We start from the raw sequence: 18,912 nt of genomic DNA, 5'->3' as shown, positions 1-18,912 counted from the left end.
ACTCACATTCCTGGATTCAAACAATTACTAGCTGTATGAACTTGGGAAAATCACTTAATTCTGTTTGTCTCTATTTCCTTATCTCTGAAATGAGCTGGAAAAGAAAATGACAGACCACCCCAGTATCTCTGACAAGAAAATTCCAAATGAGATAATAAAGAGTTGGATAGCACTGAAAATAATTGAGTTATGACAGCTACAACATTAAGAGAAAATGCTACTGGGAGGAATATTTAAAGAAATACAGTACCTACACAAATACAATCACTCTTATGATTGAAAAGGCATGATGCCCCAGACTAATGCTGACAGTCTTGATCTACAAGATATATACTTTTTTTTAGGATATAGGGACTAGTTATTAGAAATTATGAAAGAAAGGAAGGAAACAAGCATTTATTAATCACTTATTATGTACCAGTGCTTTACAAATATTATCTCCTTTGATTCTCATGGCATCCCTGGGAAGTAGATGTTTTTGTTATCTCTATTTTATAGTTGAGGAAAATGAGGCAAACAGAGGTTAAGTCTGGGGTTAGACACGGTGTCTGAGACCAGATTTGAAGTCAGATCTTTCTGATTTCATTCTCAATAATATATTCACTGTACCACCTGGTATGGAAGCATAACCTTGCCAAGTCATGTCATAAGAGGTTAAATTTGAAATTCCTAGCTCTGGTTGCTAACACAAGAATTCACTGAGATAAAACTTTTTTCACCATGTGTCAGTCTCAAGTTGAGCAATTATAATCAGATACAATGGAACAATTTCCATAGTGGAAATTGAAGTCCATTATCCTTGTACATGGGGAGAAGTAACAATATTTCATTCTTTTTCTTGATGACTTTCCTCAAGAGTTAGAAGAATTCTGAGATATTTGAATTATCATGGCTACAACAAGATACGTTTGAAGAGAATGATAAACAGATACAGTGTAGTTAATGTATGATAAATCTTTTAGGCACTATGCAAAATATGATCCATAGAACCAAAAATGAAACATCAATAAGTCACAAAAGGATTATTCCATAGAAAAGCTGGAAGGCAAAGTAAAGAGCACACTTAGATATATAGTGTTTTTTAATGGGAGAACAAAATATTCTGTGATGTGAATCCTGAGACCAATCATCCTGGGAATCCAAGGAGAGAGCCATCTACTCAAAGAGAAAACTTGTCATTGTATGTTAGAAGGAATATTCAAAAATCCTCTATTGAGACTGTTTTCAGAGAGTATTCACTATTGTATGACCTACAATTAGAGATAGTCATAATTATATTATATATTATATGTATTCAGTATTGTGGCATGTGTGATACACATGTATAGTCTCTGCTATTAGGAGACTAAGCTGGTGGATTGCTTATGTTTGGAAGTTCTGAACTGGAATAGGATTAAAATTGATCACTTCTCCATATTGAGTACAGCACTAATAAAAATATTGGGGTTTGGGGAGAGAGATCCACTGGACTACTTAAAGAGGGGGTGAACTGCTTAGGTTGGAAGCTGAACGGTCTAAAGTTTCCTTGCTTATCAACAGCTGAGTTATGCCTGTGACTTAGTGACTGAACTTCCAGGTTGGGTGGAATCTTAAGAAAGAAAGGAAGGAAAAAATTAAGGAAAAGAAGAAGGAAGGAAAAAGGAAGAAAGGATAAAGGAAAAAAAAGGGAAGGAGAAAAAAGCAAAAATATTTAATGCTTCAATGATTTTTTCTTTTTTTCCAACAACTCTTATGAGCAAGGTAGTTAGTTCTAAGTATTACTATCCCCATTATGTAGATTAGAAAACTGAATTTCAGAGACCTTGCCTGTGCTCACCCAGTTAATATAGGTCAGATCTAAGAGTCAAATCCAAGCCCCCTGGCTCCCCATGTTACATCATGCTGCTTGTATATGAGATGAGTCAGAATTCCTTTAACTCTTGAAGGAAAGTTAACAGAAGAAGTAGTAAAATAAGGCAAACTTTCTATCAGTGTTACAAGGCCTTCCAGAAATCTCAGGTGAGGAGGAAAACAGAGCTTGCTGTCTTAACTATTTATCTTGTATATCAGAGTTCCATCTGGCCTCAGATATATCCTAATGGCAGGTTTTAAGAAAGGAGATAAAGACAGGTTGGCAGACTATCCATTCCTCTCTAATGTCATTAACTGGCTCCAGGGGAATATAATAGTAGGTAAAAACAATGTTACAGGAGGTATAAATTTCTTAGAAACAGAACTGAGTATAGTTACCTATGGCAAGAATCTCCAAACTGGGAAGGTAGGTATGACAGCTTTACTGTACTAGTCACTGAAGATTAATTTCACACTTGTTTCAAAATCTCCCATGAAAGTGGAAGGTTCAGAGCAGTATGGGAGAGAATAAGGAAGGATAGTTTTGGTGTTACAGGTATATTTTAGCTCAAAAGCAGTTCAATATATCTGAGGGTTAAGATAAGCATATAGCTCTAGAAATGAGAACTGGAGCTTTTAGTTTGAATGAAAAAGGACATCCTTTCTGGTTTATTATCAAAGCATCAAGAAGATATTGCTGGAATTGCTATTAAAGGCTAGGGGTTTTCTTTTTGGCATCTACATCTTTTTTAATACCTTTAGAACTTTGGCCAGGCTGATGGTTTATCAGTATGCATAATTATAACATTATAATGTAGTTCAACTAGTATGTGAACATAAACATATAATGAATTAGAGCACTATACCTGAGTTTCAATATCTTCACATGTAAACTGTAATGACATCAACAATAATACATATAAAGATTATAATATTTATAATTAGAGCCTTCATTTATTACCAGCTCCTCTGTTTTATTTCAACTATATTATTATCTTCATTATGTCCTTGTGTTTGGTGCCTCTGGTATTTCCTCTTCCCCAGTTTTAGCTTACTTTTGTGTTGTCTTCCCCCATTATATTGTAAGCTCCTTGAAGGAATATATTGTCATTATTTTTCTTATTTGTTTCCTTAGCCCTTAGAACAGTGTTTGATACAAATGTTTATTATACTGTATTGTAAATACACAGTATGAGTATGTACTATGGATAATTTTTTTACAATTCTTTTTACATGCTTTTACAATTAGCTGTAAGATCCATACCTAGTTGCTATTGTCTATTTAAGATCAGTTAACAAATATTTATTGAGTACTCACTATACATAAGAAGTTAATTTCATTGAATTTTTGGCATCTTGAGGAGTTATTCCCATTTTTTTAAGTGGGGGAAATTGAGGCTAAATTTGTACTTCAGATTTCAAGAAAGGTTAATGTATATTTATTTTGAATGTTGGTGATAAATTGCTTTTTTTTTCTTATACCTGCGTGATACACCATTAACATTAAATTGGCATGGAGAACAATATACATCATGGGTATTCCAGATATCCATCAAAGGATCTGATTTTGTTGGGATAGAAAAAATATTTTTCACCAATTCCTATTGCATCTAATCTACAACTTAGTAGATAAATCTCTGAGTGACTTAAGGCTCAGAGAAGCTAGAATTTCTCACAATTGCCCAGGTGAATTTGAACTTAGATGTTCCTGATTCCAGGTCTAGATTCATCTTAATTATTCTGTATTGGAGGAAAGTAGACAATTCAAATCACTGAAAACACCTACTGACAATAATATATGTGGTTTTCTGTCTTCAAAAGGCAGAAAGTAGCTGGAAGCAATATGATACAGTTGAAAGGGATGTAGATTTGATGTCCAGGGATTTAGATTCAAATTCTACTTGGGTAAGTCATCAAGCTCTTTGGATCTGAGATTTAATAGTAAAGTGAAAGAGGCTGAATTGCATAATCTTTAAGGTCTCTTGCAACTCTAAATCTGTCACCCTCTGATCCTTTATTTTTCTAAGGCATTTTATTTTAACTGAGTATGTGGAAATATTATAACTATTAAGGTTATTTTTCATTTTGTTTTGCAAAGCATTTAAATTTCTTTTGGAAGGAAGTGATATATAATAAATAAGGAAAAAATATTCAGAAAACTTTTTCATCTTTCTAAAATGTGAAACCATTTACATTAGAATTTGGTAATTTGTTTAGTTTTTTGTTGTTATTGTTCTTATTCTTATTAGAACATTTAAAGGAGCCTTTGGAAAACCATTTGTCTGGTCTACGTAAAGTACGTTTGATCCGGGCAAATAAAAGGGAAGGACTAGTTCGAGCTCGACTTCTGGGAGCTTCTGTGGCAACTGGAGAGATTCTGACTTTCCTTGACTGTCACTGTGAATGTCATGATGGTTGGCTAGAGCCGTTGTTGGAAAGGTAGGAGAATCTTTTAGTCAAATGATTTGAAATGAAGAAAGAATAATTTTAAAGAAACTACTATCTATTTTCTTTCCTTAATTGATTTGCTCTTGGCACTACCAATACAGATGTAACTGGTTTTTCGAACCACCTTTGAGAGTAGTTTGAGAACCTTGGAATTTCTTCCTATCAGGCAGTTGCCTTCCTTAAATTCATATTAATTCAGGTCCTTAGTCTCCTCTTGTCCAAACTACTATAATAGTTTCTTTTTATTTCTTCTCCTTCCTTCTTTTTTTTTTCTTCCTTCTTTTCTTCTTGCCTTCTTTCTTTTACTTTTCTTCTTATCTTCTTAATTCTTTCTTACTTAGGTTGTCTCTTCATAAACAAAGCTCATCTTCTGACTTTTTTCTAGCTGTCCTTCTATTTGGAATATTCTCCATCACTTCCTATGTCTGCTGAATCCCGTGACTTCTTCAAGTCTCTAATTAAATCCTATCTTTGGCAGGAAGATTTTTTTTTTTTACTTATAGCTTTTTATTGACAGAACATGATCCTTACAAACACTTCTGCTCCAACTTTTCCCTTCTTTCCCTTCCCCCCTCTCCTAGATGGCAGGCAGTCTCATACATGTTAAACATGTTAAAGCATATCTTAAATACAATATATGTGTACATATTTATATAGTTCTCTTGTTGCACAAGAAAAATCAGTTTTAGAAAGGTGAAAATAACCTGGGAAGGAAAACAAAAATGTAAGCAGTTAATACTCGTTTCCCAGTGTTTTTTCACTGGGTGTAGTTAGTTCTGTTCATCACTGATCAATTGGAACTAAATTGGATCTTCTCATTGCTGAAGATAGCCACTTCCATCAGAATTGATCTTCATATAGTATTGTTGTTGAAGTGTATAATGATCTGGTTTTGCTTATTTCACTTAGCAGCAGCAGCCTCTCTGTATTCATCCTGCTGGTCATTTCTTACAGACTAATAATATTCCATAGCATTCATATAACATAATTTACTCAGCCATTCTCCAATTGATGGGAATCCATTCAATTTCCAATTTCTGGCCACTACGAAAAGGGCTGGCAGGAAGATTTTTAAAACCCCTTCATTTAGTTACTCCTCTTTAAGATCCCCTCCCATGTACTCTGTATACATCTTATATATTCTTAGTTATTTACATGTTATTCTCCCTATTAGAATATAACCTCCCTGAAAACAGGACTCTTTTTGCCTTTATTTGTATCCCCATGGCTTAAAACCACATCTGACACATAGCAAGCTCTAAAAAATGTTTTTTGATTGATTAATTTCCAAGTCTACAGTCTTGAATTGTCTTATATGCACATTTTAGAGTTAGAAAATGCTAGATTCAGATATTGGCTTTGTTACTTAATAGTTGTGTGATCTTGAATTAGTTCACTTAGTCTTTCATAGCCTCAGTTTTCCTTATTTATAAAATGAAGACATAGAATTATTGGGAGGATCAAGTGACTGGAAAGAACCTTTAACACCGAAATACACAAGTGGCTGGTAATCTCATCAATAAGTATTTCATGGCTGCTTATTATATAGTCCTTTTTTCCATATTCCCTCATAAATTTGCCATAGAGGATTTATTCAAAGTACTGAAGGTCTTCCTTTTTTCCTTCTGTAACTGCATATCCTTTTCTCCTATACTTCCCACATGACAAAGCCATCATTCTTCTGTTGAATAGTAGGTGCTTCCCAAATGCTTGTTGAATCGATCACTTTTTTTACCTTATCCCTGCTTTCTTTGATGACATCTTTTACTGTTGTAAAAGTCTCTCATTGGATTTATATTCTGTTTATTCACACCTTCCTTTACTTTCCATATTTACTTTTAATTTTGAGGAAATTATTGTATTCCATGTCTCACTGCAAAACCACAGCATTGGTAGGTTGTTCATATTAGACAGATGAGACTTTGTGTCCATGGGAAGCTTAGAGTTATTAAAAGAGCTTTATAATTTATGGGGAAATTTAGCCTGTTCTTAAAAACACTATGAACTTATACTAGAAGAAACAAAATAGAATTTACTTATATTCTCTTTAAAAAGAAAAGATCCTATTTTTCCATAGGGGAAAATACTAAAATAAGTAGTAGCATCTTAGAATGAGACATGTGTCCAATTATCTTTCTAGTTTGCTTTACATAATAAATTTGCAACTGAGAGAAGTGCCAGTGGTAGAGGAAAAATTCTAGCCATTCTCTGCTTTAGACAAGAAGTATAAGGAAAGACTGTGATGATCTGGATCTCTAGTTGTTCCTGCATGCCCTGGGCACTGAAAACTGAAAACAATGGTACTTTTACCTAGTTCTGATCCCCAGATTGGGATTACATTTCTTACCAGTAGTAACTCTCCATGTTTTTCAATGTCATATTAATATGTGTCCTAGGATAATCACACTGGCCATGTTGCCCTTACCTTACTGTGTAATCTTAGCTAAGTTATCTTAATTCTTTATATTGGTTTCCTACTTCACAAATGGAAGAAAATAGCTGCCTGCTATGTAGGCATATGGGCAACTAGATGGCACAATAAATAAAATACTATACCTGGAGTCAGAAAGACCTGAATTCAAATCCAGCCTCAGATATTTATTAGCTGTGTGACCTCTGGGCCAGGCATTTCATTGTACAAATTCGGTTTTCAGTTTCATCTGTAAAATGGGATGGAGAAGGAAATGGAAAACCACTCTAGTTATCTTTGTCAAGGAAACCTCAAATGGGGTCACAAAAGGGATGGATGAGACTGAGTTGAACAACAGCACTTGTAGGGATATGAAGTGAATAAAACTTTCTTTGCTACAGAAAAAGACAGCATTTACCCAAGATCTTGAGGAAACTAAGGAAATAATAGGTACCAAGAATCAAAATATCAAATAGGTATCAAAGTACTTTGGCCAGGCAATGCAATTATATTGAGAATGACCGTGACCCTGGTTGAAAGGTTCTCAGAGCCAAATCATTCTGCTGTTGACTCTGGAATCTAACTCAATATGAAATATCCAAAGAAAACTCTATTTGCTAGTAAGCCATCAGAATTAGATCAATTAGACATATTAATAGTTTAGAAACTAAGTAAATAGCAGATTGGGAATGTTTTGTTTCTGAGACACCTTCATGAATCAGGCTTTGGATCTGAATCAGGACATAATAGAGCAAATTCAGGGGAAGCCTTAGGTAGATTTCTCTGTAGAGAAAAAGCTCCATGAAAGTTTTGGCAATGACTCTTGGGAGTCCTGTACTATTAACTATGAATCCTATAGAATATTAATCTAAATCTTCATGGATATCTTTGGAACTGAATTGGTTTCCCTAACATCCACTTATCGTGGTAATGACTCTAGACCACAGTACCTTAGATTTGAGCCATTAAGGTTTTTTTTAAAAATAATAATAACTTGTAATTTTTCAAAAAACGTGCAAAGATGGTTTTCAACATTCACCCTTGCAAAATCTTGTGTTCCAAAATTTTCTCCCTCTCTCCCTAACTCCCTCTCCTCTAGATAGCAAGTAATCCGATGCAATTCTTCTAAACATATTCCCACATTTATCAAGAAAAATCTGATCAAAAGGGGGAAAATGAGAAAGAAAAACAACAACAACAACAAAAAGGTGAAAATACTATATTGTGATCCACTTTCAGTCTCTATAGTCTCTTCTCTGGATGCAGATGACTCTCTCCATTACAAGTTTATCGGAATTTCTCTGGGTCACCTCAATGCTGAAAAGATCCAAGTCCGTCACAGTCGACCATCACATAATTCTGTTGTTGCTGTGTACATTGTTCTCTTGGTTCTACTCACTTCACTTAGTATCAGTTCATGTAAGTCCCTTCAGGCCTTTCTGAAATCAGCCTGCTCATCATTTCTTATAGAACAATAATATTCCATTACATTCATGTACCATAACTTATTCAGCTATTGCCCAATTGATGAGCATCCACTCAGTTTCCAATTTCTTGCCACTATAAAATATCTGCTACAAACATGCACATATGGTGCTCGCTTCGGCAGCACATATACAAACATGCACATATGGGTTCTTTTCCTTTTCTTTTTTTATGACCTCTTAGGGATATAGACCCAGTAGATATACTGCTGGATCAAAGGGTATGGCACAGTTTGATAATCCTTTGGGCATAGTTCCAAAGTGCTCTCCAGACTGGTTGAAACAAATTACAACTCCACCAACAATTTATTAGTGTTCCAGTTTTCCTACATCCCCTTCAATGTCATTACCTTTTCCTGTCATCTTAGCCAATCTGAGAGGTGTGAAGTGGTATTTCAGAGCTGACTTAATTTGCATTTCTCTAATCTAGAGTGATGTAGAGTGATTTTTTTTTCATATGACTAGAAAAGGTTTTAATTTCTTCATCTGAAAATTGTTCATATCCTTTGACCATTTATCAATTGGGGAATGTGAGTTATTAAGTTTTATCCGAATCAGAATTGCCTTAGCTTTGGAAGTCATTGTGAACAAGCAATGTTTTAAAGTTTGTCATGGACCTTAAAATAGTTCATGTAATTTTTACAACTCTTTAAGGTGATTGTTATTATTATCCCCATTTAGTAGATAAAGAAACTGAGGTTGAGAGATATAATGGGACTTACCTAGGATCACAGAGATAGCAGTTGTTTAGGTAAGATTTGAACCCAAATTGTCCTGAAATTGCATCCAGCTCACTTGATGGCACAATGGATAGAGCAGCAGTGCCATATCACCTTACTTTTTAATGTCAAATTTATCTTTTTATGTTCTGTTAGTTTTTATTCATTAGAATTCATTATTATCAAAAGCATGGTGCAAAATAGAAGATAAAGTACAATGGACCTTCTAAATACTAGAATCTGTGGAGGTTATTATTTAGTCTTTTATTATTTAACAACTTATATATACATATATCTATATATTTGGCATACTTTCTAGAGCCCCCAAATTGGGGTGCCAAAATATACTGTGCTTTCTAGAGCCCCCATGCTGGGGTGCCAAAATATAACATCCAGACTAGCTCTCTGGAGGATCTCGGGACCAGCCTGAATCCTTGGTCTTAGTGGAAGAATGATGAAGCAGGGGACCCAGGAGGCTGGTCAAAAATGGAATCCATTTGTCTCAAGTCTTCTCAAGCCTTAAATACCTTAATATGGTTACATCATTACAGCACACTGAGCATGTGCCAACTATAGAGCCATTATGTCACCACAGCACACTGTACAAGTGTTAACTATAAGCACTCTGCTATTGATATATAAATACCTTCTTACTGTAAGTATCCCTTGCTTTAAGTAGAATTATAGGTATACCCAAAGATTTGTCCAGATGGTCACGCCCTTTTTTGACTTCTCAGGAAAAATGAGGCACCAAAGGGAGATGGGGAGCAAAACCCGACATTATCATCAGGTTCTCTCTGAGCTGAAGTCTTATACCTTACCCAGAGTTCCCCCATTATCTACAGCCTTCTACACACACACACACACACACACACACACACACACACACACATTTATATATGTATGTATGTATATGTTATTTCTTTTACATCACAAACTCATTGAAGACAATAGTCATACTTTATATTAAAGTGCCTAGCATAATGCCATATATTTGTAAACTATAAAGTTCCATACTTCTGTTCAAAGTGCTTTCATATACATAATTTCATTTGATCTTCTCACTGATCTTTTTATGGTAGATAAAGCATTCTATTTTAACAGAGGGAGACACTAGTCCTTGAATGTCAAGTGAACAAATTTGGATATGATCCTATATATAAGCACTAGTGGAGCCATTATAAATTCTTAAACAAGGTAGAGACATAATGAAAGTAGTATTTTTTGGACAGCATTATAAAGAAGAGGGTTGAGCCCAAGAGACCAATTAAAAGACCATTACATCAATTTGAACCTGAAGTGATAAAGACCTCCATGATGGCCATGAAATATCTATATATATCAACAACAGAAATAATACTTTGATAGAACTAAACAATAGGGGTTTTTGTATTTTTTATTTGTATTAAATCATATGTTTACTTATCATCGGTCAACAACAGAAATATAAAACACAATCTGCTTAGCAAGTTTTAAACAGAATTCAGGGAATCCTATGATCTTAATTTTCTGATTCCCTGTAAGGAAGTTTTCAATTATGGTTACTTGAAAAATCATCAATAACCTTTTTTTGTTGTTGTTGTTGTTCTTACTCTACTAAATAAGAATGTAATCAATAAAAAATAGATAGGTGACTTTCAGAATATTAATAACAAAATCAAGATAATAAAAGTATTAGAAAGTCAAAGCAAAGCACTATTATGCCCACTATTATGCCCACTTAATAAATCTAGCTTCTGATCTGATTGCTCAAAATTCCCAGTGATTTTCAAATCTCAGTCCTCAACCCTCTTGATCTCTCTGTGACCTATGATCACTAAAGATGATCCCTTTCTCCTCCTGGATACTTTCCTCAATCTGGGTTTTTGTGACACTTCTCTGTTGGTTTTTGCACTTTACTTCTCTGACAGCTCCTTCTCAGTCTTCTCTCCTAATTAGAGGTATTTGTTGTTGTCTGCTTGTTTTCAGTTGTGTCCTACTCTTCATGACCCCATTTGACTTTTTCTTGGCAAAGATATTGCAGTGGTTTATCATATCCTTCTCCAGTTTTTTTTTTTTTTTTGATGAGGAAACAGAGGCAGATAGGATGAAGTGACTTGTCTAGAGAAACATAGCTAGTAAGACTGAGGCTAGATTTGAACTTAGATATTCCTGACTCAGACCTACAATATACAGTGCATCACCTAGCTGCCCAATTATAGGTATACCCAAAGATTTATCCTAGACTCTCTTCTGTTTCTACATACTTTTACTTGGTGATCTTGTCAATTCCCCTAGGCTCAATTATCATTTCTATGAAGAGGACTCTCACATTTATATATCTTGTTCTTGTTAATCATCATGAATTACTTTTTTGGATATCTCAAACTAGAAATTTAGAAGGAATCTCAAACTCAACATGCCCCAAACAGAACTCACTATATTTTCCTCAAAACCTATTTATTTTGCATATATACACATATGCATATCTTGTCTCTCTTATTAGATTGTAAGCTCCTTGAGGGTGAACTTTAAGGCACTATATAAAGATTAGGTACTATTGTTGTTGACATAATTGGCATTATCATTATTATCCTGGGATAAATAAGTTATCACTTTTGACTCTTTTAAAATGGAGCATGAAGGGAGAATAAATTAATGACTTTTTAAAAAAGCACTGATTAAGTTTTTGCTATGTGTCATATAGTCATTTGAGTACAGGGAACACAATAGAAAAAAAAATTACAAAAGTAAAGATAATCCCTTCCCTCAAGGAGCTTACATTAAATAAGGGAAGACCACTGGTACAAGGGGCAGTTTAGGTGGCTTCATAGTGGATAGAGTACTGGGCCTGAAGTCAGAAAGGCTCATCTTCCCAAGTTCAAATTTGACCTCAGATACTTACTACATGTGTGACCCTGGACAAGTCACTTAACTCTGGTTCTTAGTTTTTTTAATTTATAAAATGAGCTGGAGAAGCAAATGGCAAACCACTCCAGTATGTATGCCAAGAAAACTTCAGAATTGCATCATAAAGAGTAAAGAATGATTGAACAACAATAAATGTTATACCATTTGTTTTAGCCAAACAGAATCATTTGTTATTTCTGAAATAAATCCAGTCCTTTCTTGAGCCGTCTAGGTTGTGCTTTAATCATGTTTTCCTTCTGTCCATTCTCTCCTGCCAAATTTCTATTTGTTTTTCAAGGTTTATCTCACGTTCCACCTTTAGGAAACTTTTATATCTCCCAACTAAATGTCAGCTTTTCCTCCCTTGAAAATACATGATATGTTCTTTTGCCAAGGCACATTAGCACATTGTACCTGTATAAAGGTTATCTATGTTCTTGTTTTATCCCTCCTTTCCGATTTTAAGCTCTTTAAGGCAAAGGCTCTGTCTCACTTCTTTTGGTAGCTTTAACAGCACTTTGTACAAAGTAGGCTCTCCAGTATTAGTTGAACTGAATTCTGTGTTTCCTTCAGAACCCAATTCAAAACTTACTTTCTCCATGAATTATTTCCAGACTGTCTGGTTGGTTCCCAAGGCTTTTCTCCTTATTCAGAATTCTTAAGTCAGTTATGTTTTTATAGCCTGAATTTACGTTTGGACATGAAATGACTTGATTTTTCTTGAGTGGTTTTATGTATGGACTAATTCCCCAACTTAACTATAAGTACCTTAAAAACAGAATAGCTTTTACTTCTTTTGTATCTTTCACAGCTTTAGACATTTGTTTGGCAAACAGTGCTTCTAAGTTCAGATCAAACCTCAGATATTTACTTTGGAGAGTGACTAATCAAATAAAGACCAAGCATAGGCGATGGTAACCAGGAAAAATAATGATAAAAAACATCATTTTGGGAGGTTCTGTCATGGCTAATCATACATTATTATTTAATTAAAAACTGACTGAATAAATATGTAATTTTTTAATGTTCTACAGCAAGGACCTAAAGTCAGACAATATTCTCATCATATTTTAGTCTCAAAGGGGACTTTGGGGTTCATGTAGTCGAAACTTCCACCCAGGGCAGGAAGCTTATCTCCAACATCTTCTACATTGCTGACAAACTTCTGCACCAACACTGACAGAGATGGGGAATTTATCACCTGAGAGAGTAACCAGTTCCATTTTTAGTCATAGTAGTGTGACAAGTACAATCTAAGCATATGTTCTTATTTGAAATTAAGGACAATTGTCTTTCAAAATAGAAGTACAAATAGAGCTTTAATTTTCAAATTTACTAAGGGGAAAATGTCTAACTGCTAATTTCAGGATTCATGAAGAAGAATCAGCAGTTGTATGTCCTGTGATTGATGTCATTGATTGGAACACATTTGAGTATTTGGGAAATTCAGGAGATCCACAGATTGGAGGTTTTGACTGGAGACTGGTATTCACTTGGCATACAGTGCCTGAAAAGGAGCAAAAACAAAGGCGTTCCAAGATTGATGTCATCAGGTCAGGAATCATTTATCTCTGTTTTACAAGATTTCTCATGCTCATTGTTTTACAAGACAGTTGTAACTACGACTATTTTCAGGGCCTGGACTTGGATATTTGTATGCCTAGGAAACTCCATGACAAAATCATGAGTTGGTTGCCGTCTTGATCTCTCAGACCTTTCCTGTTAGGAAAATAACATTTCTTATTGACCTCCTTAAAAAAATTTTTTTTTTTTGCTGGAGTCTTTCTAGCTACCTGTTGTTTAGTTATCTGTTCCCAAGTGGTGTGTGTGTGTGTGTGTGTGTGTGTGTGTGTGTGTGTGTGTGTGTGTGTGTGTGTGTATTTGTCTGTGTGTGCATATGTGTTTTATGTGTGTGTGTTAAATAATCAGGCTCATTATATCTTGAAAAGGACTATTAGTTTCAAAAATGGATGAAACCTAATAAGATCCCTTCTAGTTGTGAATCTATAATCCTATGACACTTCAGTTAAATCATAAGTAAGGCCTTTTAAATTCTGTTCAGTTGGGTGAGCTTGTAAGACAGGTACAGAATTGGAGTTAATAATGGTCAAGAAAACCATGTGTTCTTTTGAGTTTCTTTTAGACTACATAAGTTCTTATTGGAATGCCCATTATAAGGCTAGGCAGCCAATTTTTGTTCTGGCAAGTTGATAAATTATGTAAACTCCAATTCATAAGGTGACTAAACCATGGTATGAGGAGTGAATGGTAACCGCCCCTAATTGGGATTTTTGTTGACTCTGTAGTGTTTCTGTCTTCAGGAAAGAAAGTATTTGTCAAATTTAAAAATTTAAAATAAGTATCAGAAAGGGGGAAATTAAAGCCTACAGGCATCTTGATATGAGGAGAAAAGTGTTAGATTCAGTCAGGTAGGACCCTTCTTATCCTCATAAGATACATGATTATGGGCAATTCACTTAATCTCTCTGGTTCATACTTCCTCATTTGTAAAATAGATATGTAATATTAGCACCTATCTCATAGTTGTGAAGATCAGATGAGATAATACATACAAACAGACTTGAAAACTTTAGCGTTATATAAATATTAGATGTTCTACTTGTTATAGAAAGGGAGCATCTTTAAATTAGTTCAAGTCTCTAGGCAAATGCTCTACCAGAGTACTCAGAAAAGATTTTAAGTGATTATGGCAACCCTATTAGTAATCTTTGAGGAATAAGAGAGAAGAAAAGGTGCCAGAAGTTTGGGGTCAATGAAGTTATGTCTCAATATTCAGAAAGGGAGAAAAAATGGTTTCAGAAAACTACTGATTATAATCATAATAATTTATAAATTATAGTAAACCATAATAAATTGTAAATGTGAGATTTCTATGCAAAATTTATCTAGCCTTTTTAAAAGAAATTGGTGATCATCAATGAATGAATGAAAAACAATTTGTTGTTTGTCAAGTACTATGTTAAGTACCTGGGGTATAACTATGAAAGTTTATGTAGTCCCTACCCTCTTCAAGCTTATATTCTAAAGGGAGAGCTAACATTTGTGAGAGTGAAGGCCAAAGAGGGATATTTAGATTTGGAAAGTCACAAGGAAGGTACTTAAAGCCTTAGAAGAAGTAGATTGGCATGCCCTTTATAGTAGCAGTGATAAAATTCATTAGATTATGGTTCTGGAACTGGAAAACAGATGGGGATGGAGAGGTCATCCTCAGTATTTCAGAAGTAGATGGGTGGAGAATGAGGTGAAGTTTAGTTGAAAGTGGACCTGGTTATAGTAGATGACCACTAAGATAACCACTTATCAGTACTATGGGGATCTTAGGGAAGGGATTTTGTGAAAGGATTAAGTCCAGTTGAACTTGCTTTCTGGTCTGGTAGGCATGGGAAGTAAATCCTTGAGGTAGTAGGTGACTGAAGCAGCCATCAATCAAGGGGAGACTAGAGGACAGACTAGGTTTCACCAAGACCAAACCATGCCAAAAGAACATTTGGTTCTTTTTGTTAAACTGACAATTCTTTAACTAGTTGAAGATAATAATTATTCCTTCCTGCTTCTCGTAAAGCTCTCTATGACTTCAGCTTTTCCTTATGACATGACTTCTAGAACTCTAACTATTCTTGTTATCTCTTGGGGACATCCTTCTGGTTTGCTAACATCCTTCTAAAATATGGTTCTTAGAACAGAACCCAGTATTTCAGATGTGGGCTGACCAGTATAGGCTGTTATACTTTCAGTAGTCTGAACACCACAGTCTATTAATGGAGTCCAATATTTGGTGAGTCATATTTTTTTAAAAGCAGCTGTGTCATATTGTTCATTGCTCATTTATACTAAGGTATTCCTGAATTGTAATTTCCAGGTTTGTTTTTGTTTGTTTTAATGAACTGACAAACTATTTTTTATTATTAAATAATTATTAATACAATTATTTTTTAAATTAAATACAAGACTAAATTTGTCCCTCTTAAATTTGATGGCCATGGCAGTTTAGACATCATTCTGGCCTGTTTTGTAATTTTTGAATCTTGATTTTATTGTTTGTCCTATTAGCTCTTCCTTCTAACTTTGGGTCAACTGCAAATTTGTTAATATTTCCAATTTCGATATGTTCAACTCACTGATGGAGAAACAAAACAGGACAGGATCCAGGCACCTCTGGAGAATCTGCCCCTTCTAAGTGACATCAATGCATTAATCAAATTTTTTGGGGTATGATTATTCATTTTCAGTCAAAACCCCAAATTGGACTGAATAAAGACAATTTCCCCTCAAAATCTAACTTGTATATAAGTTGATTGTACCTGAGAATTGATATAGTTTTCCTAGGTATATTTCCACCAAGTCTTAGACTTGCTAAATATTCCTACAGGGACTGCATTGCAATTTCTCATTGGCTATTTCTATATAATGTACATGTTAACAGGTGATATTAGATGGAAATGACTTCCAGTACAGGCCCAGTACCAAATTGTATGCCTGTTAATCTGAAGACTAGCTTAACCAAGGTTGTAGAGACCCTTCCCAAGACTAGCAGTAGGGTGATGGTTTTTTTTCCTTTTTTTTTTTTTTTTAATATCTACAATGAGTCACTGCAGAGATGCAATCTGTGCCAGTACAAGGTGTACCCATGCTAACAATATTATAAGTCCCTGAAGAATTAAGTACCTATACATATATTTTTCCCATTTCAAAGAGATCTAATTTTTCTATATCCAGGGCAGCCTATATTTGGATTAAAATGTGGCAGAAAAAATAAGTCTACTCATAATAGAGGCTAATGGATAGCTGTGAGAAGAGTCAGAAACTGTTAAACTTGGCTGCTGATAGTCCTTGTATATAGGACAAAGAGAAGCTCAAATAAATGGAAATAGCTTTCTTTTGTTTCTAATCTAACTGAACTTGATCTTCTTATGCTATGTTGAAGATGTAGCCATAATTGACCTCTTAAAGTTTCCAGTAGCTTTTTTTCTACATATATTAGAATCAATATGGAAATATTTTCTAGGTCCCCAACCATGGCTGGTGGACTGTTTGCTGTGAATAAGAGGTACTTTGAATATCTTGGATCATATGATACAGGAATGGAAGTATGGGGAGGAGAAAACCTTGAGTTTTCATTTAGGGTAAGTGTTATAATAAACTATTTGAATTAAATTTTAGCAAAATTTTCAACTGTTCTCTCAGGAATATAAAACCATGAACTGTTGATGAAGATGTATTGAGAATGCTCTCTGTAACAACAGTCATCTGTATTAATGTATAAACTAAACATATAACCTTTACTAGCTTTATGTTAGCTCTTACTTGTATGGGACCTTAACTCAGGTTATTCCATTCAACCAGGTATAGACATTCACTAGTTTTACAAAATGGTAACTCCATCAACAACATAAAATAATTTGCTCCATAATGATTATGGAGCTGAATTAGCAGCTAGGTGGTAGAGTAGATAGAGTGCTGGGTCTGAAGTCAGGCAGACTCCTCTTCTTGAATTCAAATCTGACCTCAGACTGTGTGACCCTAAGCAAGTCCCTTAACCCTGTTTGCCTTGTTTCCTCATCTGTAAAATGAGCTGGAGAATGACAAACCATTCTAATATCTTTACCCAGAAAACCCTAGAATATTAATTGACCAAATAGTAGCAAAAGAGATCGATCGAGGGTGATTGTGAATTGACTCATTCCAGAGTCAGGAAGACCTGAAAGTTGCTTCTAACAATGACTAGATGACCACAGGCAAATTATGCCCCAGGCAATTATCTGAAGCTATATACATTATAGAACAATTGTTCATATATATTATTAGAAGTAGTTTCTGTACTAGGAATTCCCTGCCAGGGGTAGGCAAAGTATTGCTACCAAATCCTACTGTGGTTATATAAAAACCATTCCTAGCCATAGACCATACAAAAACAAGTCTCTGCCAAATTTGGCCAAGGGACTGGAGTTTGCTGACTCTTGCCCTATGTTAATAAAATCACAGGTAGTTTGAACCAAAAAAAAAAATCCTGGTGTTTATGTATATGTTAATTAGTGACAGGAATCAGTCATTCAAACATTTATGAAATGCCCACTATGTACCAGGGAGTGTGTAGAATTGATGAGATCCCTCAATAGCTGGGTGCAGTTGGCAGGAAAGGGATGGAACATATATGGAATTAGTCCCTGGGGCAAGCAGGAAAGGGCAATGATAGGACTTAGGTTAGCCTCATAGTCCTGCCCTTTGTGGAAGTAGCCCTCTCCTTTGGGTGACCCCACTTGCTGTGTCCAGCCAAGCAATCCTAGTTATGTCACACCCCCGAGGCCCACCTTCTTTGGGGGTCGTGGGCAATCTTGCCTTGCCATGTCCTTTCAGAAATCCTTGTCCTTGAGGTAAAATTTCCCCTATAAATTTGCTTATGGCCCCTGCCTTCTCTGCTACACACCTTTGGGTTAGTCTATTCTGTCACTCTGTCTTTCCCTTACCCCGGTGCCTCTCCTCTCATCCCCTCACCGTGCTTCATGCTGTCTATCCTCTCATCCTCCCACTATTCTCTCCTCTCAACCTCCCCCATGCCTTGCGGTATCTTTCTTCTCGTTATAGCTAACTCTATTAGGGTGCTAAATCCCTCTTAGGATTTATCCTGCCAGCTGAAGGCATGTCCCAAGCTCTTGGGGGGGTATTTCCTTTCCCCTGGCTAATTGTAAATTCCACTAGGGAACTCGCCCTTTCCAGCGTTAATTATTAAAATTCCTTTCCTTGTTATGTGTTCTCCCACTCTCATATTTACCATTCCTGGTGTCTGTTGTATCTCTACATTTTGTCTATAATCTCTTCTCCTAAATAAACATATTTTGCTAAAAGAGAATGGCCATTGTGAATTTTTCATATGACCAAACCCCAACATTTGGTACTTCTTCTAAAGCACATCATCTGGTACTACATTAGCCACATCAGAATGTTTAGAGAGGACTAGCAGTTCTGATGTGAAGGCTTGTGGAGCCCTTTTTAGGGCTGCTCATTCATCTTTGGCATCCACCTTTCACTCAACTCTTACCTGTGGCTAGAGCCCCAGTGAAGCCTGTAGCTATAACAGGCACAATGGTCACACCCTCATAAATTTTCTTGATAG

The 18,912-nt window shown here is 35.3% G+C and overlaps 1 protein-coding gene across 1 annotated transcript in view; it reads left to right on the top strand.

Moving 5' to 3' along the window:
- The window catches only part of GALNT12 (polypeptide N-acetylgalactosaminyltransferase 12), a 44,945-nt gene that overhangs the window by 6,952 nt on the left and 19,081 nt on the right, over positions 1 to 18,912 (top strand). Inside the window, exons 3-5 of the mRNA XM_074280094.1 lie at positions 4,080 to 4,269; positions 13,148 to 13,333; positions 16,807 to 16,924. Coding sequence (XP_074136195.1) covers positions 4,080 to 4,269; positions 13,148 to 13,333; positions 16,807 to 16,924 — 494 coding nt within the window. The remainder of the gene's footprint in view (positions 1 to 4,079; positions 4,270 to 13,147; positions 13,334 to 16,806; positions 16,925 to 18,912) is intronic.

Source organism: Sminthopsis crassicaudata, chromosome 1 (assembly GCF_048593235.1).
Source record: "Sminthopsis crassicaudata isolate SCR6 chromosome 1, ASM4859323v1, whole genome shotgun sequence".
Classification (NCBI taxonomy): Eukaryota; Metazoa; Chordata; class Mammalia; order Dasyuromorphia; family Dasyuridae; genus Sminthopsis; species Sminthopsis crassicaudata.
The sequence above is the reverse complement of the archived record's forward strand: the minus strand, read 5'-3'. Positions and strand labels throughout refer to the sequence as shown.